Source organism: Pogona vitticeps, chromosome 6 (genome assembly GCF_051106095.1).
Source record: "Pogona vitticeps strain Pit_001003342236 chromosome 6, PviZW2.1, whole genome shotgun sequence".
In the NCBI taxonomy this organism is placed as follows: domain Eukaryota; kingdom Metazoa; phylum Chordata; class Lepidosauria; order Squamata; family Agamidae; genus Pogona; species Pogona vitticeps.
Window position 1 is genome coordinate 36,811,275 of NC_135788.1, and position 23,201 is coordinate 36,834,475.

Sequence of the window (23,201 nt, forward strand, 5' to 3'; positions counted from 1 at the left end):
CAGAATGTTCCCATCTAGTTAGGCGGTTCCCTTTCTTTGAGGTATCCTCTTTCCATCAGTTTAATAGGAGATCCTGAAACTATTTTGTGCAGTGGAGGGGAGAAAAATCAAGTTCTGACTATAAGAAGGCAGGAAAATAGTTTATGGGACAAGATAGTCAACATTCAACTGCTGAATAGCTCAGTGGCTTAGGCATCTGGCTACGGAGCATGGGGTTGGGAACTGGATTCCCCACTGTGCCTCCTTGATATGGGCTGGATTTGATGATCCATCAGGCCCTTCCAGCCCTGCAGTTCAAAGATTATTATTTACTACAATCTAGCAAACCTGATCAACTTGGCTTCCTGAACCCATATGTTAATTTAATGAAGTATCATTTTAAAAATCCTACCTTATTTTTCATTTGTTAGAAGTCATTATTTTACTCAACTCAGTCTTAAGATTCCCTCAAGGAATTTCGCAGCAATATGCTTCCCCCAAAGCTTGCAGGAAAAGGCCATTACATACGTTCCCATGCCATTTAGTTACTACCTTAGAGGAGGCAAAGTTTGTAAAGTCACTTACAAGCTTCTATTATTTTATTTCACCACAGGGCTGACCAAATATAAGCAACTAAATTAAATACCACACTCTAAATTCTAGCCTGAGATACTAGTTCTCAAAGACAAATAAGTCACCCAAGCTTAGTTAAACGAAATTTTGTTTAAAAAAAAACCCCACACACAATTCTGCTTGGATAGAAACATGTTGAAAGCCTGAAGCAAAGTAAAAACGCCAGGTTATAAACTTCTCCAAGGGAGGATTTATAATGGAAATGCCAACAGACGCTTAACGACAGTGGTGCTGTTCTGTGCCAACATATAAATAATTTTCATTTTTGTGGTCACATCATAAATTAGACACAGTGCTAGTGGAAACAGTAGGGTTCTGATTCAGTAAATATAAAGAGTAAGGGTGCCTGTTTGCATTTTAAAAAGACAAGCAAAGTACAGACTTGATGCTGGCTCTGGACAGTAATCTGTAAGAGAGTTTGGATTTTTTTAAAAAAAAGTAAGCAAGCCATATTTTGAATTCTTTCAAGCTTGTAAAGTAACAAGTCTTTAACAAGCTCTACTGCCTACTGTTTCAATCTTCTAGAAATCATTTATACAAGTTATTAAAAATAGCTCCATTCAACAGGTTATGTTCTCTATTAAGAGAAAGAAAAAGTGTTCAGAGCTATATACACACTTACTGTACATTCTATAATGGATAGTACAGCCTTGACACCAGCAACTATTGCAAATGCCATACTGGCAAGAGCATGCAAGTAGTACCAAGACTACTTTCTTCATTCTCAGTTTACACTTGTCACTATAACATCAATAAATGAGTTAACATATTCCAGTTTCTCTTCTCACAGGCAAGACACAATTGGAAAGGAACATGGAAAGACTTCAGATTACAGACGTCTGCAGAGGAACGTAGCTTGTTAAAAAGTAGTTGATAGAAGGTACTAGACGTATGAAGACACTAACAGAAGAATTCAAATACTGAATGTTGAAACGACAGCCCTCCAGGACTTTCTAGCCATACACATTCCCTTTGCCTATTCTTTGGCAAACCCAAATACGATAAACTGGATTCTACTTGAAACTGTATTGACTAAACCACAAAATGACTGAGGATACTGACATGATGTTTAAACAATGCAAATGTGGGGTGGGGAAGGAATTCCTATTATCCATTATTATCATGTTCATCATCATAACTGATTCTTGGATTACTATTTGCCAAGTTATTGAAAGTCTTGAACTACCATAGTTTAGTGGGTTACAATGTCCAGGGACTGAAAGTTCAAATCTCCACTGTGCTTCCTGAGAAGGGACCTGCTGAGATCATCTGGAGCATGGGTGGCTGATTCAAGTTAAGTGCCTTGCCCCCTTGAGTGGCATACATGGTATCAGAACATAATCAGAAACAAGGATTAGCAAACTGTGGGAAAAATTTTATATCTAGAAAATCTTGGTGGCATTACTTTTAAGTTAGAATCCCTTGCATTGACAGCACGTAATAATCAATTATCCTGTTTTATATAATATTTATTCCACTCCTCATCTTACTTAGAATTTAACAGGGTAGATTGGATTTAAATCAAATTGATCTGAATCAAAGTGATCGTAATAGTTTTGTTTAAATCACAATTTAACCTGTGATTTAAATCAATTAAAAAAAGGCACTGATTTTTAATCACCCTGGATCTCAATTCACATTCAGTCAGCTTACCATAGATCCACTGCTTTCTTATGGCAACAGCTTCTATGACTATCTGCTTAAAAGCCACCACTCTGCAAAATATTTTTTAGAAATAGCTGAATGCCAAAGAACCGTTAGCAAGCACCTGAGTGATCCATATTACACAGCTTTATGTAGTAGCTAGAAGCTCCGCTTCCTATCACTGAAGTTCCATTTTTAGATTACATAAAAGTCTTCTTCGAATTTTGGATGTTCCTACTGGACAGCTAAATTTGGTGTTAGCTAAGACAGACAATTGCACTCATTTCACACGCTAGCAAGGTTATGCTCAAAATCCTCCAAGACAGGCTTCAGCAGTATGTGGACTGAGAACTCCCAGAAGTACAAGCTGGATTTCGAAGGGGCAGAGGAACTAGAGACCAAATTGCTAACATGCGCTGGATTATGGAAAAAGCCAGAGAGTTCCAGAAAAACATCTACTTCTGCTTCATTGACTATGCAAAAGCCTTTGACTGTGTGGACCACAGCAAACTATGGGAAGTCCTTAAAGAAATGGGGGTGCCTGATCATCTTATCTATCTCCTGAGAAACCTATACGTGGGACAGGAAGCAACAGTTAGAACTGGATATGGAACAACTGATTGGTTCAAGATTGGGAAAGGAGTACGGCAATTCTGTATATTGTCTCCCTGCTTATTCAACTTATATGCAGAATACATCATGTGAAAGGCCAGACTGGAGGAATCCTAAACCGGAATTAAGATTACCGGAAGAAATATCAACAACCTCCGATATGCAGATGAGACCATTCTGATGGCAGAACATGAGAAGGAATTAAGGAGCCTTGTAATGAAGGTGAAAGAGAAGAGTGGAAAAAACTGTCTGAAGCTCAACATCAACGTAAGTCGTGTCTGGCTCTTCATGATCCCATGGACCAGAGCACGCCAGGCCCTCCTGTCTTCCACTGCCTCCCGGAGTTTGGTCAAATTCATATTGGTAGCTTTGATGACACTGTCCAACCATCTCGTCCTCTAATATCCCCTTCTCCTCTTGCCTTCACGCTTTCCCAACATCAGGGTCTTTCCTAGGGAGTCTTCTCTTCTCATGAGATCGCCAAAGTATTGGAGCCTCAGATTCAGGATCTGTCCTTCCAGTGAGCACTCAGGGCTGATTTCCTTCAAAATGGATAGGTTTGTTCTCTTTGCAGTCCAGCGGACTCTCAAGAGTTTCCTCCAGCACTACAATTTTAAAGCATCAATTCTTCAGCGGCGTGGCGGAATGCCCAAGTCACGCCTGTCTGTCATATGGAGCTCTAGGGCAGGAGCCTATGGCAGGACAGGAGGCGTGGAGTCAAGAAGGACAGTTGGAGACTGAAGGGAGGTTAAACAAGAGTATTAAAGTGTTAAGACAGATTGGAAAGTTGGTATGTGTTAGAGAATAGCTAAGAGATAAAAGTAATAGAAAATAGATAGACAGTCATAAGATATTGTTACAGTGGTTAATGTGAATGAATACAAACAAGCAAACGTGTAATCCTATCCAAGTTTAATGATTGGACAATAAAGTACATCTATGACTTTGCTTCTGTGATTTACCAATCAAACAAAAAATAAACCTGTTATATTTGGCAGCCTGGGTCTAAGAAACATATTTGGTACAGTGTGGATAAAGATCCACTGGTGGCACCGGGTAATGGGAGAAAATAGTACATCGTGTCCGAAGGTGGACCTGTGTTTGAGAGAAAACAAACAGGGGACACTAGGGGAACACAACAGGCAGTCAGTCTTCTTTATGGTCCAGCTCCCACTTCCATACATTGTACTGGAAAAACCATAGCTTTTACTATGCGGACCTTTGTTTAGGTTTGTCATCACTTTCCTCCTAAGAAGCAGGAGTCTTTCAATTTTGTGGCTGCTGTCACCATCTGCAGTGATCATGGAGCCCAAGAAAGTAAAATCTGTCACTGCCTCCATATCTTCCCCTTCTATTTGCCAGGAGGTGACGGGACCAGTGTCCATGACCTTACAGTGGACCCTCGACTTACAGATGGCTCCACTTACAGACTTTTCGAGTTACAGACTTCTCTGGCCGCAAAATTTAGGTTTGATTTGCAGCCGGAGAATCGACCTACAGACCGGGAAAAAAAACCAAAATGGAACAAAAACAGCCGGTTATGGATTAATTGGTTTTCAATGCATTGTAGGTCAATGGAGAATCGACCTACAGACTTTTCGACCTGCAGCCACCGTTCCAATACGGATTAATTTTGTAAGTCAAGGATCCACTGTAGGTTTTTTTTATGTTGAGCTTCAGACCATTTTTTGCACTCTCCTCTTTTACCCTCATTATGAGGTTCTTTAATTCCTCCTCAGTTTCTGCCATCAGAGTGGTATCATCTGCATATTTGAGGTTGCTGATATTTCTTCCAGCAATCTTAATTCCGGTTTGGGATTCACCCAGTCTTGCCTTTCGCATGATGTATTCTGCATATAAGTTAAATAAGCAGGGAGAGAATATACAGCCTTGTCGTATTCCTTTCCCAATTTTGAACCAATATGCAATTTAGCAACTCCTAATCTAAAAATAAAGGTTTGATAGGATTCTTCCTTCTACATTTTTAAGAAATGGATTAAAACTGAACTTTTTGAAGCAGCTATTTGTTGATATTGATCTACTCTTTCAAGCTGTTTAACTGGCAGAAAAATATTTGTTAAAATATATGTATGCATTGTATAATGTATTATTCAACTGAATTTACTGTTGTAGACTGACCAGAGAATGCAGTGCACTATGGGGCAGTATACAAGTTGAATGAATGAATGAAATAATCAACATGCGAGATGTAATGTATACTACAATTTTTCAAGAGCTGCAAGAATGATAATTAAACAGAACAAGAATTAAACTATATGGTGAAGGGTGGCATAAAATAAAAGATATACCGTATTTTTCGCTCCATAAGACGCACCTCTCCATAAGACGCACCAAATTTTTAGGCGAAGAAAACAGGAAAAAATAATCTGGGAATTTTGTTCCATAAGACGCATACACTTTTTCCCCAATGTTTTTTTGGAAAAAAAGTGCGTCTTATGGTGCGAAAAATACGGTATGTGAAATTGGCTGTTATGTTTCATACACGGGACTGAAATGGGATTAGTTCCAGGGCTATTTGCTCATCTGAAGAGCCAGATAAGAGTACAAGGGTCTTTCACATAAAGCTCCTCCTTTGAAGCCAATTTATTTCTACCTTTCTCTGTGCACAGCTACTGGACAATTCCTTTCAAAATGAGTGTAGAATCAGAAAATTGACCTACACACAATCTTCCTTCCCCATGAGTGTAGAATCAGAAAATTGACCTACACACAATCTTCCTTCCCCATCCTGGATGTTTTTATAGAAATTAAACCTCAGAAAAGCATTGTAGTTGTAATTTGTATGTTCATTTCATCTGTCCACTGCCCTTCTGATAACAGAACAAAGTTTCATAGAATCATAGAAAAGTGAAGTTAGAAGGGGACTACAAGGCCATCAAGTCCAACCCCCTGCTCAATGCAGGAATATAACCAAAGCATATCTGGCAGCTGATTATCTAAGTTTTCTTGAATGCCTCCAGGGTTGAACTCATCAACTCCTGAGGTAACTGGTTCCACTGTCATACTGCTCTAGCGGTTAGGAGGTTTGTCTTTTAACTTGAGCCCATTGTTGCCTGTCCTGCACTCTTTCAAATACTTGAAAAGTGCTATCATATCACCCCTTAGCCTTCTTTTCTCAAGGCTATACATGCCCAGTTCTTTCAGCCTTTCCTCATAAGGCTTGGTTTCCAGCCCCCTGATCATCATTGTTGCCCTCCTCTGAACTTGTTTCTGGTAGCTGGAGTCCAGGTTCAGTTTCAATAGCTTCAGATCAAGGACTGCTTCATTGTAAGAAGCAATAGAATCTATCTGGTTTAGGCTTTGTCCAAATCCAAAATACATTCCTACCAGAGATGGCTGGACAACCTACCTATCATTGCCCATCACCACCAAAAACTGATGAGAGCTGGAGTGCAAAAAATTCACAACATCATTTATGTGATGCTGTAGAATTCAAGAGGAGGCAAAATCAGAAGTTCCTCAATAATCTGCTTTTACTAATAATTTAAGTAAATACTGGCAGGAATTCCATCACTCACTAGCAAATAGTTCCTGTACTTCAAAGTACCATTTGCCGAGAGATATAGTACAATCTATGAGCACCCAACAGTTTGCAGCAAGAAGTGGGATTTTTTGCAGAAATCTCCTGAAATTCCTTGCACTGATCATAACCCTTAAGATTTACAAAGGAAAAAATTAATGATTATAAAAAGGTTGATGCTGGTTGTGTGAACAAAATTTCCATCCACTATTCTAGCAGAAAAATGGTGTGTAGCTTTCAAGCCCTCTTCCTTCTATAAGAAGGAACTATTTCAAGGCTGCCCAAGATAGCAAATCAAGACTTGTTGACTTAAAGATCATTACGTCCTCTAATGTCTATGATTTATTCATTTATTATAGCCAATACATTATATAAGCTTTTAAAATGTGTGTACCATGTAAACAACTATTTTAAAAATATATGATAACAGAGTTTATTGGGACTGGTATCATTGCAAATTTATTATGATAAAATATACACAGTTTTTTGTTTGACATTTTTGAATGCAGGAGTACTCTTTCTGAACTTACACAATCAATACTGTATTACATTTCTCATTCCAGTCTTTTCACATTCAGCACATTTAAATTGAGGGCACATACAGTACATTTTGTTGTGTTGGCAATAATGGGACATGTTTTGCACTCCAATCCAACCTAAATCAGTTATTACCTTTAAGCAGGCTCAGTAATCAGTATGGCAGAAGTACAGGTATATAGTACAATCTATCAAATTTAATGAATTTAGTATATAGGTATTTAGCTGTGGAGCCAGAGAACGGGAGTTTGACTCCCCACTGTGCCTCCTTGATGGGGGCTGCATTTCTAAGATGATGATGATAATATATCTGGTGACAATCTATACTTATTTGCAAAGCCACCTCCCCATATACCAGGAGCTTCCCCCTTGAACTCCTATAGCAAAACCTTCCAAATCTTGTGTTAAAAGAGAAAAAGAATGCCTAGGGATGGGAAGAGAAATTATTTCTATCCCATGCAAACTACTACAACTCTGCTAGAATTATAGCTCAGCACAAACATGTGGCGTGGTGGCGCTGTGGGATAAACCACAGAAGCCTGTGCTGCAGGGTCAGAAGACCAAGCAGTCGTAAGATCGAATCCACACGACGGAGTGAGCGCCCGTCGCTTGTCCCAGCTCCCGCCAACCTAGCGGTTCGAAAGCATGCAAATGCAAGTAGATAAATAGGGACCAATTCAGTGGGAAGGTAACAGCGTTCCGTGTCTAAGTCGCACTGGCCATGTGACCACAGAAGATTGTCTTCGGGCAAACGCTGGCTCTATGGCTTGAAAACGGGGATGAGCACCACCCCCTAGAGTCGAACACGACTGGACAAAAATTGTCAAGGGGAACCTTTACCTTTACCTTTTACCTTACAAACATGTGAGGGACGCCAATGGCAGAAAAGAGGGTGCTGATGAGAGCCTACCAGCTTTTTTCCTATCTGATGAGTAGGAAACATGTGACCCACCAGATACTGTCGGACCTTGAATCCAAAGAGTCCCAGGAGGCACACTCAGTGGTAAGGGCTGGCAGAAGTAGCACTCCAAGAACATCTGTAGGATTGTGTGTTCTCCCATTTCTGCCCTATCCTTGCTTTAGCCATCCACTCATCCCATACCTGCTTCATTGGTACTGCCCACCCACTACTGATGCCTCTTTTGGCAAATGGGAGGACCAATGCTTCCAAGACCATCTTGGCAGCATTGGTGTTGCTTGGCTGTCATATTTGAGCAAAGAAAATATGGCATGACTTTAAGTAGTTTTATTTGGCTGCACAATTTAGTTACAATCTTGTTGCTACATACAGTCAAGTCAAAACTGACTTACAGAGACCATGACAGAGCTTTCAATGTAATTATTATTATTATTATTATTATTATTATTATTATTATTATTATTATTATTATTATTATTATTATTATTATTATTATTATTATTATTATTATTATTATTATTATTATTATTATTATTATTATTATTATTATTATTATTATTATTATTAATTTAATTTATATGCCGCCCACACTACCCAAAGGTCTCTGGGCGGCTTACAACATTTAAAATACAATAAAAATTCAACATTTAAAATACAATTAATATATATATAAAATTGCCATCGGACCCACAGCTAATATTATTTCAATTAAAAGCCTTCTGGAACAGGAAGGTTTTGACCTGGCACCGAAATGTCATCAGCGTCGACACCAGACGAATTTCAGTTGGGAGGGCATTCCATAGTCTGGAGGCAGCTGCCGAAAAGGCCCTTTGTCTACAAGCCGTCCCTCTTACCTCCTGAAGGGACGGCTCTTTCAAAAGGGCCCCCTGGCTAGATCTTAACTGCTGGGTAGGCTCATATGGAAGGAGGCTGTCCTTCAGGTATCCAGGGCCCAAGCTGCTTGGAGCTTTATATGTCAAAACAAGCACTTTGAATTGGGCCCGGGTAGCAACTGGTAGCCAATGTAGCTTGAACAGAATGGCCTGGATATGTTCCCTAGCAGCTGCACCACTCACCAGCCACACAGCTCGATTCTGGACCAGTTGCAGTCGCCGGACCATCTGCAAAGGCAGCCCCACGTATGGCATTTAAGGAATGGTTTTACCAAGTTTACTCCCCTAGTGATTTTCCATGGCCAAGCGGGGAATTGAACCCTGTTCTCCTGACCTAGTCTGTCACACTATCCACTGCATCACACAAAGTGCACAATTACAAACTAGCATATGGCTAAAAATATTTTAAGTCTCATTAAATCCTGATGAATTAAGTATATTTGATTCTATGCTGGCTTGTACTCTTTACATAAAAGAGAGCAGATTTTAGAGAATATCGCTAGTAGTCTGATATTTTCTCTGAACATACTAAAAGAACATAGAAAAAGTGGATGTAAATATTTTCAACTGAAATACATATTGAACTCAATGCATGGCACAGGAACCCTACCAGTAACATGTAACCCCCCACACACACATACATACACACATACTGCCATGCCACTGTAGAAATAAGTGAGAAATTAATTTGCATTTGTACTTTGTGAATTGAAACACCACTGTTCTTTAATACCACACTTCTCTCAATTTTATGATGCAGTTCCTATGTGAAAAAAGGAAATGCATAAAAAATCTGCATCTCTTCAGGGACAGTAAGTAAAATGTCTGCATGCTGCTCAACTTCAAACATGTATTATATTATTGTTTGTGAAACTGTATCTATTATGGAGAATTGAAGTGAATACCAAAATCTACACAGTAGGACAAACACATATGAGAAATGCCTTAACATATTCATCTTCAGTTTCACCAATCACAAATTAACACATCTGTACCAATCACAATCACAGACACTGAAAAGAGAATGAAATGAAATGAAAAAAAAATAGAAACTAAAATTAATTAATTCATCCATTCCTATGCCAGAACAAACAAAACTTTCCATTCGTTATGCACAGAAACAGATAAAACAATGGCCACAACAACTATCAAGGAAAAGCTGTATATTTACCAAATGGACTTACCACCAGAAACAGGGGCATCCATAAAAACAGCTCCCATTTTTTCAGCTTCTTTAGCTAGTTCTTTTGAAACTGCAGGATCAATAGTACTGGAATCTATTAGCAAAGAACCTTTCTTCACTTTCCTAGAAAGAAGAGGCAAAAGTGGAAGATGTTCTGAGATGCAAAGTTATACAAAATGCATAGACAACTAGCACTGTATTTGACAACTTCTACCGCCTGCTGGTAATAAGAACACAGTTTGAATCCAGAGCCTGTCACAACAAAATAAAGAGCTTTACAGATTACATAAAAGTCAGTCACTGTGAATCATATCTTTGATAACGGCTTGCTACTACACATGTGGCTTCCCTACACTCTAACAAAAAAAAAAAAAACCACTTTGTCTTATTCTTAGAATATAGACTCTGGGATTCTCATGGCCAGCATGGTCACTGGGAGCTGTAGTCCAAAAAAGTAACTTTTCTAGGCTCTGGTTCTTATCTTAAAAATAATTCTTAGTAAGTTTCCATTGCATTTCACTAGAAAAGACACATGAGACTGAGATAATAGACTTCTAGACTACTGGATTTGGTCTAGAAGACTGTAAGAGCAGCTGAAGATTGTGTTCATACAGAAGCAATGAGACAAACATGTTTCAACATGCAGAACTTATTTGCTGGATGCAACCTGCCACAGGGTTATTATCTGCACACAAAGCTGAGCAATGAACAGTGGAGCACAGTCATTCAAGAGGCAAGCAAAATGAAATAAAATAAAAATGTAAATGACACCTCAGAGAAAATGTAGTACACATGTTAATTTTTTAAAATGATATTAAAAGCAAAAGCAGGAAAGATGTCTTACTTAAGAATTCCATTGGAGCCCGTATAAACGTCTATTACATTAGGATTAGATGGAAGCATTGTAATAATCCTGTCAGCTTTTTCTGCTACATCTGCTGGGGAATCTGTCACCTTTCAAGGAAAGAAGAAGGGGAGAAAGAGATTGGCAAGCTGTTGCTTACTGAAACAGAAATTATCCTTTCATGTTTTACTGTTCAATGGCTTAAAACAAGTTCTAAAGCATTTCAGCAGTAAAGACCCAAAGAAACAGTATCATGTAGTTAAAGCTACAAAAATCATTTGTGAAAGCTTTCAGTGTGTTCTGATACTACGAATACTGATAGACCAGGCTATCACAGGTTCAATTACAAAGCTGACTAGGAAAGCATATGCCATTTATTTGGTGGCTAACCATTTGCAGATTTCCAGATTTAGTGCTGGATCCAGACATAGTCACATTTAAGAATACTGTACACCCACTGAAATCAGTATGGCTTAGGTTGGTCCTGACAAATTTAAATTAGTTCCATCTTATTGGTGTAACAAAAGCCTGAAAGAGTGTGTGCTCTAACTACAGTTCGGACGTAGATATGTAATAAAGTCCTACCATAAATAAATAAATAAATAAATAAATAAATAAATAAATAAATAAATAAATACACACACACACATATGTACACACACACACACACACACACACACACACACACACACACATACATTTTCCCTTCCCACCTAGATGTTAATCTGTTTTTTACACATTCTGCACAATGGTCTGAGGAGGAACCAGTAACCATGTACAAATGAAGTTGCTTACAGAGCACCTATAATCAGGAACCCAGATTAGGCAGACTGTAAGTACATTCAGTTGGACATGCTTTCGGGCTCCTCTTGTGCTAAAGACACAAAAGATCCAGGAGACTTCCAGATGCACTTTGGACATGGGTACTCTCTTCTCCAGCAGGTTCTGCACTCTGAGTTGTAACACCTGAATAGACCTTATGCCTCTAGATGCAACCCATTATATTTCATAACACTGCAGTCAAATGCCACATTTTCATTTTTTTTCTTTTTTTAAAATTGGCATCAGTTAAACCATCTGATTAGTTTAAAAGCTGAAGAAATGAGCTGGGGTCCCAAGACATTCCATTCACGCACATGCACTCTTCAAGTGAAGAAGAAGTGACTTAGAATAGAAGCAGAATTCTGGGGCAGCAGAAATAACTTATGTACTACAGCTGGTTGCTTATACTTTACGTGTTAGGGAATGTATACAAGAAGACATTTTTATACTTTAATTTTATACACACTACAAGTGATCAAGCAGCTCTGACACTGATTCAGTTAGACACACAAAAAGCTTCAAAGGAGAAGATGAATTCTTACATATCTTTCCAAAACACAGGATCAAAATCAAAAAGCGTGTTTTGAGACTACAAACATGGATAGAATTCCTCCCCTCAAGCTTATGTCCCAAGGAATAAACAAACAAAATGGGGCCTTAACAGAGCTTGCAGCATTATAGGATACTGAGTGTATTGTGAAGAGCTTGCATGCACTTCATTTGTTTCTAAAAAGAATGGTGGATCAAGCCAGCCTTGCCTCTCAAGCCTCTGCAACTGCCTCTTTTGTCTCCCCTTCCCTTCCACAAAAAGGTCTCATGAGATTTTGAAAGCAGGAAATGGGGGAAACATTGGTGGCTGCAGGCATTTCAAGTGGCATTTCCCTTCTAAAAGAAAACAGCTAAAATTCTGTTCCTTAAATTATACCTGTGCAAGGGTGATGACATCACCAGCAGGGGGAGATTGCCAGTAATTAAAAAATTCCTGCTTCCCTCCTGGGGCTTACATGCAATGGGACTGACTGCAGGCAAGTTCAGCAAGCCCTCTGTTCAAAGCAGGAACTCTTTAATTAACAGCAATCTCCTCCTGCTGGTGACATCATCACCTTTACACAGATGGAATCTACAAAAGAGGATTTTTGCTCAAACTTGGATTCTGTCTCTGTGGTCCCTATAAAAAGGGATAGTGACACTCTGTGCACCATTCTTGACAAATGTAGGCACAAGTTGTAAGCTCAAGTGGATTCCAGAGCAACACACCTTGTAAATGTTAAAAATTAAAAATAAGCAGTTTTTTACTATACCTGGGTGCCCAACTCTTGAAATTCTTTACATGCTTCTGGAAATACATCATGTGCGATAACAGGGTAGCCATGTTTTACAAGGTTTTGGGCCATTGGAGTTCCCATGTTACCCAAACCAATGAAGCCAACAGCAGTTTTGGAAGCCATTGCCCTAGAAGACACTAAGAACAATTCAAGGATTTCACTATTATAATATTATAATGAATACAATTCTGAAACAAAATCTACTTTCAATGTATAGTACAAGATGAATTTTGAAATGTGTATTTCAAATGGAACTTGAACTCCTGTTTCTGTTAATTTTTCATCTTTCTAGAATCTTCCCAGAAATAGTTTATTACCATGTGAAATCTGTATTGCAATAAAAAATCCTTTCTTCCATTCTGCCAAAAAAGAGTAAGTAGAACTTCTAGAAGTTTGCATCTCTAGCCCAACTGCTGGCCCAGTAAAGCAAGTGGACAGCTAACTTCTGTTAATTTCATCACACAATCACAGTGATCCTTTTGGTGTTCCTGTAAGTTTTGCATAACCTGCCATGGCTAATTGCAGCTAGCTGATCAGATGCTGGGGCATGTCTCAGTTGTGTGCCCTGCCATGAAGCTGGTTGTGCAGGTGAGATATACCATGATACTTCATAAATTAGCTGTAATCAGTCATGGTAAGTCATGCAAAACTTATATAAACATCAGTAGGATTCTGGTCAATATTACAAATAGTGAAACAGCATTTGTTGATTACAACCCAACACCCAGTTAGGTGCATAACAGCACTTGATCCACTGATATCAAGATTCTTTGATGCAAGGTGAGTATAGTATAGTATAGTGGTTAGCGCTGGACAAGGATTTGGAGGATCCATGTTCAAGTCACCTTTGCAACATGAAACTTGCTGGCTAAGCCTGGGCCAGTTTTGTATACTCTGCATGATCTACTCATAAGATGGGTGTAAGGATAAAATGAGGGAGGAAGAAACCACACACACAGTCTTGAATTCACTAGAGGAAAGGTATCACATAAACATAATTAATTTTAAAAGTACATAAATTGCTAGTTGGCTTTTTGTTTAGAAGAAAACAGCTATCCAGTTGCATGTAAACTTGTACTTCCCCAAGTTGCCTCTGCCAAATTCCCCCCTCCCCATTGCAGCTTCCCTCCCCATATCCCATTCCTTTTGCGAAAGCTTCCTCTTTTACCAAATACTGTACGGTGAAAGAGAGATGCAGCATTGGGTAGAACCTCTCTTCACAACTGACTTTTAATGGTATATACTTGCCTTAAAGCCCATGAAAGTCTTGTTGCTTTTCACCTCTCTCTTTCAGTTATTTTTAAAATTTAAATGAAATTAGTATTTAAAATTCTATACTGTCTAAAGACATGAAATTGTATATTACATGGTAATGTTCTGCAGACTTCACAAACTAGTCTACAGAAAGCAGACTTCTCAGGACAAAATTCCATTCTTCAGCAAGAATGCATATGACTGTCATCTCATAGAAATCACAGTTACATTGATTTTAAAATTCTACTTCCTGATTCAAATTTTTTAAACTTGAAACCAGTCAACATCATTGTTTAGGTTACTGGTCTGAATAAAATCTTTTAAATGAAAGCAATACAAATTCTGTAAAAGATGTGACCTGTTTTGTTACACTTTTGTGTTTTTAAAGCATCAGTTGGGAGGGTTTTCTGCTTTGGTTTTGCTGTTTGTTTCGGATTTGCTGTTCTTCAGAGCCATCTCATTACTTATTATTCATAAGTCACTGTTGAGCTACAAGGAAAAGAAGATGTGTTCAAGTCTGAGATGGCCAAGAAAAACAGTTCAGATTCCATACATAGTTGCTCCCTTCCCTTTTTCCTGACAGCTGATTCAGCCAGTTAGTATCAGCCACAATTCAAGATAAAAACAGCTGTTCACCAGAAACTAAGATAAGCACAAACTACTATCATATGGCCATTTTCCTATATAAAGGAAGAATTTTTAAAAGCATAATAAAACTTACACAGTAGGGTTATCTGATTCCTTTCACAAAGTTATCCTTTGGTATTAGTACAGCATTCATGTAAATTAGGATGACAACAGACATCTGAATGGCAAGAGTAACTGTCAATGAACCAAAGCAATCATACCACAATAAGCTTAACTGAGAAATCCACTTTGGTAGGTGCCATTCAGAGAATGACTAAACATACTGAAGTCCCACTGAACTCTCAGGATTCAAGTACAGTGTAATAATTTAAGAACTAACTACTACACCAGGACTGGTGAATAGAAACGGGCATGACTCACTTCATGCCACATCATTGCAAGTCCTGGGCATGGCACCACAAATGCCGCGCATTCTCTCCCCTCGCCGCCCCCGGCCACCAGCCAGTGTGACCTGCTCTTCGCACAACTATCCAGTTGCAGCAGGAGCACTGTGAAGGAGGTCCGAAGGAGAGTGTGCCGTCTCACAAGACAGAGGGGGGAGTAGGAGAATTGGGTGAACATTAATGTAAAATTAGACCCAAAGGAAAATGAGACTAGAGAGGGAGAGAGAAAAGGAGCAGAAAGAAAGGGCAAGGTGGAAATCTGTCTAGTAGAAGAGAGCGGGAATCAGAAAGGGGACCAGCAAGAACTGACTGTTTGGGAGGAGGGTATAAATAGCCAAGGAGAGCGGAGATTTGGGGCAGAATTCGACTAGTGGAAATGTAAAAGAGAGCTGGAGAGACTGCGGGACTATGAGAGAGTGAAAACACAGGAGTTATTGAGAGATTTCCAAAATCTGAAGTTAGGGGGATTGCTACTGGATCCCCCACTTTTGGAGGCAAGAGAAGTAAAATATGAAACTTTGGAGTGGACGGTGATTGTATTCCCAAAGGGGCAGGGAAGAGGATGGCAGGTGATACGACCTGATTCCAGATTTAATACTCCTCCACTTGAGGGGGAATTGGGCCCGGCACCCATGCTGCGGCACCATTTGTGCAGTCAGGAGTACACCCCTCCGGAGAAGTTTGGCCTACCACCCCTGTGAATTTAACAGAGTTTGGGCGGGAGTTCGCACCTGACAGTTATGACTTGTTGCTGGAGTTAAGTTGTTTTGACAAGATTATGAACAGTGTCAATCCTTGCGTGAGCAATAAAGATAGAGTTAAGAAGACGTCTCCTGTGATATTTCCCGCACAAAATGAGGAGCTGGCAAAACTTGAAACTGAACCCGATCACAAGCACAGACTTCCCTTCTCTGCCTCCTCCAGCAGCTGCCCATTCAAAGGAAGCACTGCAGGAATTCCTGCCCTGCTTCCTCATCTGAGTGGGCAGCTGCTGGAGGAGGCAGAGAAGGGAAGTTTGCACTAACGCTGTGACTGGATGATCACACAAAGAGCAAGAGATGAGCAGAATGTGCTGTTTGGTGAGTTGAGGAGCCAGCCAGTGGGTGATGGAAGGGAACCTGCAGCATCTGTGATGTCGCACCGATTACTTGCAACAATGCGGCACAGAGCAAGCAAGTCACACTCATCACTAGCAGTAAACTTCTGGCCTTTCGGTTTGGCCTATAGCATTTCTGCACCCAGCCTCCTCACCATTACTAAGGGACCACAAGGCTTGCAAAATTGACTGTTCACACCAGTCAGTTCCTTTTTTCCTAAACATAATTACCACGCAGAATAGCAGTTCATCACTTATGAAAAAAAACTCTTGGAACATCTAAATCTAGAGGTGTGACAATCATAATTTTAAAAAATTGTGAATTTACAGTGAAACAGTAAAATATTGTAATGGTAGATTTATAATAATACATGGTAAAATGGGTTTGGAAGAATATACTTTGGTTAATCTCTACGCACCTGTGAAGGAGCAGAGTGTACAACTGAGCTGTCCATGAAAATACAGTAGAGACCATAGAAGGAGGAGGAGAAGAGAAAAAGGGGTAGAACAAAAAGATGAAGGGGTGATGGGTTACGAAAGATGCGGGAGAATTAGAATCAAAAGAAAAGGCGGGAAAGACTGAGGTTTGTTTAGCAGAAGAGGCGAAAGGGGAAAAGGGGGTGGAGCAAGAAGTGACGGTTTGGGAGGAAGATATGAGGAAGGGGTACACTGGTTCAGTTCAGTGGGGAGCGAACGGGGGTGGGCCTGCCCCTACCACACCCCCACACCCCCCCACCCCGGCAAAGCGCCGCTTTCGGAAGCCTCCTGGGGCTTTTTCAGCAGTGAAAATGCACCTCTGAAAGCGGCGCTTTGCCGTGGGGGGGTGCGAGAGGGGGTCGTCAGGTTTTCAAAATGTCTACCAGGTGCTTAAATTTTTTATTTTATTTATTTATTTATTTTATTTCATTTTGACCACTCTAGGCAGCTTATAACATAAAAATACAACAATAAATCAAATAGAACAAGAAGGGAAGAATGGCTCCCTGCTGTGCTTAGGGACGGATTCCTCGCTATACAGGCAGCGAAAATGGCCGCCATATGGAGGATCATCGCTGGACTGCGAGTTTTTAGCCCATTAGAACGCATTGAGGGGTTTCAATGGGCTTTTAAATTTTGCTTTACGATGTTTTCGCTTATCAGCGATTTTCCTGGAACGGATTATCATTGTTAAGTGAGGCACCACTGTAAAAGAATTGCTCCAAAGGGTCCCGTGGGTATGGGGGTGCACTATATTTTAGATTGTATTAGTAAGCATTTTGTATTCTTCTATTTGTTTGGAAAATTTAAAAAATAAATTAAAAAAAGAATAGCAGTTACATCCCCACTGTGTTTGGTGGGGTAGAAGGGACATTAGCTGACGATGGGTAGAGGCAGGGATAGCAAAGAGAGCCAAAAGCAAAAGTGAGTATTCTTACACACACACACAAGGCAAGCATTCTCTCTCTCTCTCTCTCTCTCGTCTCTCTCTCTCTCTCTCTCTCTCTCTCTCACACACACACACACACACACACACACACACACACACACACACACACGGGGGGAGGCAGGGAGAATGTTACTAAAATATAGCTTGCTTCACACTGTGTTCATTTAATACACAACCACAACTCATCTGAGGAGCAGAAAAATACAAGAGACTGGCTCTACAGAAATACAGGTCTCAGCACTGAAAAGCTTTTTGTCTCCTTTGCTTCCAATATCCTCAGGTCAGCATCCACTGTCTTCCTCATCATCATGTTATCTTCAGTCAACCAGTGACATAGGTCTGGCTGAACATAAACTACTGTGAGTTTCATTGCACAAAAGGTACAAGGACATGGATTTCTCAACATTTAGTCCTACACTTTAATCCAAACCCCACACTGGCTCTCCACTTTTGTAATATGCATACTTGAACACAAACTGTTAGACAACAAGAGTAGTAATTTCCTCTTCTAAAAGAATACAATCTAGCTCAGAGCCCACATACCATCTGTACTTGGTTTTATTGCCAAGAATAAGAAACACTAACTTTAAAGAGTCAAAACCAAGCAAGGTGGTAGCACGATACTAGGTATCACAATGAAGGGATAACATTTACAAGACTTCTCAAAGTCAATGGCTTATCTAAAGAAAACATATACATATTGAAGAATACAAAACCAACAGAACACTTGGAAACTACGTATCTTCCATAGATCTACAGCACTTCTATATTAGAGATTTGGATGTAAGGCTCCTTTCTAGCCCAATCTGAGTCCACTGCATCTATTCTCCAGACAATACCATTTGGGCTATGATAAACACACCAACATCCTCTATCTGGCTTCGTATTAAAGCGTATGTACAGCAGCTGTTAGAATGCAGCATTTTTTTGCTAGCTCAAAAACAACCACCGTTAACTTTAGAGTTAACTAAACACATGATTTAGTGATTTACTAAACAGGGATGAAATAATTAGGCACTTCATTTCCTGGTCTCTAACATCCATGGAAAACAAACACATTTTAGTTAATTACACTTACAGGAAAAACAAGCAATATACTTCTCATTTGTCACTGCTTTGAAGAAAAGTAGTCCTATTTTACATCTTACACCTCTGTGTAACTTAGGGAAACATAGAATAACAATGGAGAAAAGGAGATCTTGATTTCAGGTCTCTCACAGATAGATGGTGAAAATGATCTTCTTTCCAGTGATCTAACTGTAATAGCGATTTTAAATGCTGGAGGAATCAGGATCAGAAATCAGGTATCTCATTTTTCACAGCATATCGTTAAACCATACATAAAAAGGATATAAAGAATACAGATTGATCGCAGGTCTTTGAATTCTCTCAGAACACAACCTATAAAATGTTCCAGGTATGACATGTAGGAATATGATGCAGTGGGGCCAAAAGTCATGCTATAATCCCATGGAGCAGGATAGGCTTCATACATAAGAACTAAGTCCCTCTGTGGAGAGGTTTAAAAAGAACAACACTTGGAATATAATATTTTAAAATAAACTCTTGGTGATACTCATTATTTCTCAGCAGCCAGACTGTTGTTATCACTGCTCAGTGTGAGTAAATTTCTGTATTCCGCCTTATTAATGTGTTGTGTTATTATAGGAGCATGCTAGAAAAAAGACAGGTAGTTGCTCTCTGGCTTCTTCTAGTGGACAATTCTGATATTGCACCTTCAAAATATTTACAGTATAAAAATACAGTACAATACTGTAGATGAAAGCACAGTGCACTTTCTTTGTCACTGAGGATTGAGAATGATAGAACAATTCTTGTCAAAATGCCTCTAAAAATGCTTTCAAATTCTTTAAAAAGTGACTTTTGAATATAAGCAGATACAACCCATTATACCTAAACAATGTACAGTGGTGCCTTGCAAGACTAATTTAATTTGTTCCGCGGTTAACGTTATCTTGCGAAAAATTTGTCTTGCGAAACGCGTTTTCCCATAGGAATGCATTGAAATCTAATTAATGCATTCCTATAGGCAAAAAAAGTCAGAACAAAGTCAAATTTGGTTTACAAAGGGTTTATTAAGTGCTCTTTAAAGCCATAACATATTGTGCAGATGATTTCAAAAATTTCAATCAAAAAACCTTAACTTTTTAAACATCATAGAAAAACATTTAAAAATCAGCAAACATGAGGCAGGAACAAAAAATGGAAAACATTCATCTTGCGAAGCATGATCACAAGAACATTCATCTTGTGAGTCATCAACCCCATTGCCAAAACCATTCGTCTTGCGAGTTTTTTGTCCTGAGAGGCATTCGTCTTGCAAGGCACAACTGTATATGCTACTTGTTACACGTAACAGGGTCCAAGGTTCCCTAGGGATCTCTTTCATCCTGGGAAAGCCTTTGTATGGAGGGTAGTCTTTAATGTCTGAAAATGCCATTGGTGGTCCTGTCTGCAGAGTATAGCTGTCATGTGCCTCTAACAGTAAGGCTTACATTAAAAGACATCTATGGAGGATGGGGAAGCCCCACGAAAGCAGCTAGCATAGGATGTCCAGGATCAAATTTCCCTAGCAAATACATTAGGTCCAAACCATTAGAAACATACAGTGGTAAGCAGCCTCGTGTACAGAAAAGGCTAGGTTCCAAACCCTAGGGGGGAAGTACATCTCCCCAGTTTTTGTCTACAGATTCACAAGCTAGAGAAGATGCTCTGTTTGTTAGTATGTAGTCTTCTCATGTATTCAATTTGCTTTGATCTACATCAATGCCTGGACTGATTCTGTATGGCAGAACTAGTCATTATTGTATACTCATCAATACATTAGGTCATTGGTTCTAAAACATTTTGGACTTGTGGCTCCCTTAATTTACTGACCATTGGCTGCAGCTCCCCTTCCTCGGAGGGGCCATCAGGGGTCTTGCTGCCACCAAGGACAGGATCCTGAAACCTCACCCAGCCAACCCATTTCCTCCCCTACTCTCAAATATCCCTGAGGGTGACCTCCTACCAGGTCCCAATACAGGAAACTCATGAGGCCACTGGCAAGCACATCCACCAGGCACCATAGAGATGAGGCAAGAAGAGGCAGGCACAAGGCCTCCACTTACGGTTCCTGTTTGACATAAGAGCTATGAACAGCTCCTCTATAGCCTTCATAGCTATATATTCTGTCCTTTTCCCTATGGCAACCCTGGCTTGGATCCTGGGTGCCCCATGGAGCCACGGTATACAGTTTTGGAACCCCTGCATTAAGTGAACATCCACCTATTCCACCAACAAAAATTACAAAATTCCCCTGTGCCTTTGCCTTTTGAAATCTACCTAAAGTGGTGTGACTGTTGGCAATAGAGCTCTCTGACTTCAGCTTGACCTAAATGGGATAGATGCCTGCCACCCACTGAGGAATCAAGGGGATCAATGCCAGGGCACAGTTTTCCATACCGCAAGAAAGACACCATGCAGACCAGGGTGTAACAGTGTTCTGGGTTTGAAAACTTTACTGTAAAGCTTGGGATTTCCCCCCCCCCAACGTACATTACAATGAATGCTTTGTTCTTGCAGTCTCAATTATACAGTATTGTGGACCTGGAATGTCCAAGAGGCCTTTAGTGTTTGGGACCTCCGGTTCTCAAAAGGTAATCATTCGCAATGTGGCCATCCCACTGTATTGTGAGCAGGGTGGAAAAGTATCAATTTTTAATGAACTATTTTTAATGAACTTTAAATCATGATTTAAATTTTAAAAGATTTTTTTATTTACATAATTAAAAATCTGATTTATTTTATTTAAATCAAACCCATCCTGATTGTGAGCCTTGGACTCTAATACTGTATTATGTTTTCCTACATAGGAGAGAATCTTACTGAATAACAGATCTAATTTGTATCCACCTGTAAAGCTCCTGCAAAGCCTCTGTCTCCAGTTTTGTTGCCCTCTTATTCATGCAGCATGATGAGTCAAGCAGAGATCCTCCTCTCTGCGGGCAGCTAATTACAAGTAACAGATTAGTAACATGTTACTAATGTACTGTTTGTAAATAGCAAGAACAATGTGTCAGAGTTTGTGCTTTTAAGTAACGGCTGATGCCAATATTTTGGTTGTTGAACAATGATGATGATGATGTTCCTGGGTTACTATACAAAGATATATGCTTTCTGCCGGCAATGCCTTAAACCAGTGGTCCCCAACCTTGGGCCTCCAGATGTTCTTGGACTTCAACTCCCAGAAATCCTGGCCAGAACAGTTGATGGTGAAAGTTTCTGGGAGTTGTAGTCCAAGAGCATCTGGAGGCCCAAGGTTGGGGACCACTGCCTTAAACAACCTTTGTGGCATGCTATAATTTGCTGCAGTCTGTGGGAGTCCTGTCTTTCATTGCAGTTATGAGACGGTGAAGCGCAAGCAAAGGAGCTACCCTCTGAAGCCACTGTTTCACTTCAGTGGCATCTTTGACCTACACAACCACTTTTTCATAACTATGTTGGCAGAGCAGGCAGGCAGGTAAGCACGACCAACCCCTACCATGATGTAAAATGGGGCAGCCACCTCAGATGGCACATTCTGAGAAGGCCATGGTATGGAGAGCACTATGTCTTCCACATAACCTGCTCTGGATCACATAACCTGACCTAGAAACCATAAAATACCTGGTTGCCCTCAAATGCAGTAAAGGACACTGTCTTATCACTAGTGTTGAAGATTCAGTTGCTACTCTGGTCACCTTTTGAATGTGGAAGTAAAGGAGCAGAGGCAAAGGAGAGGCACCACTTCGTCCTTTGCCTAAGGCAGCAAAATGTCAGGACCAGCTATGGCGACAGGAATAAGCCTTCACTGCTAGTTCTCTTACGCATGGGTGTTTTTTTAAGAGCAAACTTAAGACCTGGCCCTTTAGGCAAGCTTCCCCTCCTGTCATCACTTGAATATTTTTCCCAACTTGAACCATATTACTATTGTTGTTTTTTATTTTGTTATATTATTTTTATTCTATCTATTATTGTTAGCTGCCCAGAGCAGACTTCGGTCTAGATGGGTGGGATATAAATTAAACAAACAAACAAACAAACAGTCTTCATTTCCCCCTTATCACACCAAATTCCACCCTAAATTTGATTTTTTCATCACACTCTACCTGCGGTCGCATCCTGCCTCCATAGAATATTTCTGCCAGCATATTATTGGACTTTTCTGCCAGCATATTAATGGAGTAAGGTGGGGTGCTAAGAAACAATCCTGTCCTAGGCAGAAAACATAATTATCGATTATTGCTATAGTCATCATTCATACACTTAAGTCATCATTCATACACTTAAAGAGATTTCATACAAAGCTTTGCATAACCTCAGGGAAGCTACTTTATTCAAAATATTGGCTATTTTTGATACAAAAAGGATTGTGCATTTAATTGTAAATGCACCTTTTAAAAAAGTTTTAAAAATAAAAA

General features: G+C 39.8%; 1 protein-coding gene and 1 long non-coding RNA gene across 3 annotated transcripts in view; both read right to left on the reverse strand.

Annotated features, from left to right (window-relative positions):
* HIBADH (3-hydroxyisobutyrate dehydrogenase) overlaps positions 1-23,201 on the reverse strand; it is a 110,455-nt gene that overhangs the window by 82,743 nt on the left and 4,511 nt on the right. The window contains exons 2-5 of one of the 2 annotated variants that reach the window (XM_073003327.2): positions 14,545-14,675; positions 12,909-13,069; positions 10,786-10,895; positions 9,943-10,064 (exon numbers count right to left, since the gene is read on the reverse strand). In XM_073003327.2, coding sequence (XP_072859428.1) covers positions 9,943-10,064; positions 10,786-10,895; positions 12,909-13,055 — 379 coding nt within the window. In that variant the 5' untranslated portion in view covers positions 13,056-13,069; positions 14,545-14,675. The remainder of the gene's footprint in view (positions 1-9,942; positions 10,065-10,785; positions 10,896-12,908; positions 13,070-14,544; positions 14,676-23,201) is intronic. The other variant, XM_020780573.3, reaches the window with a different exon arrangement.
* LOC144583459 (uncharacterized) lies at positions 3,788-7,297 on the reverse strand. The gene is made up of 2 exons (XR_013537225.1): positions 5,593-7,297; positions 3,788-5,545 (listed from the first exon to the last, which is right to left on the reverse strand). It is a non-coding gene; the product is annotated as an uncharacterized LOC144583459 (long non-coding RNA).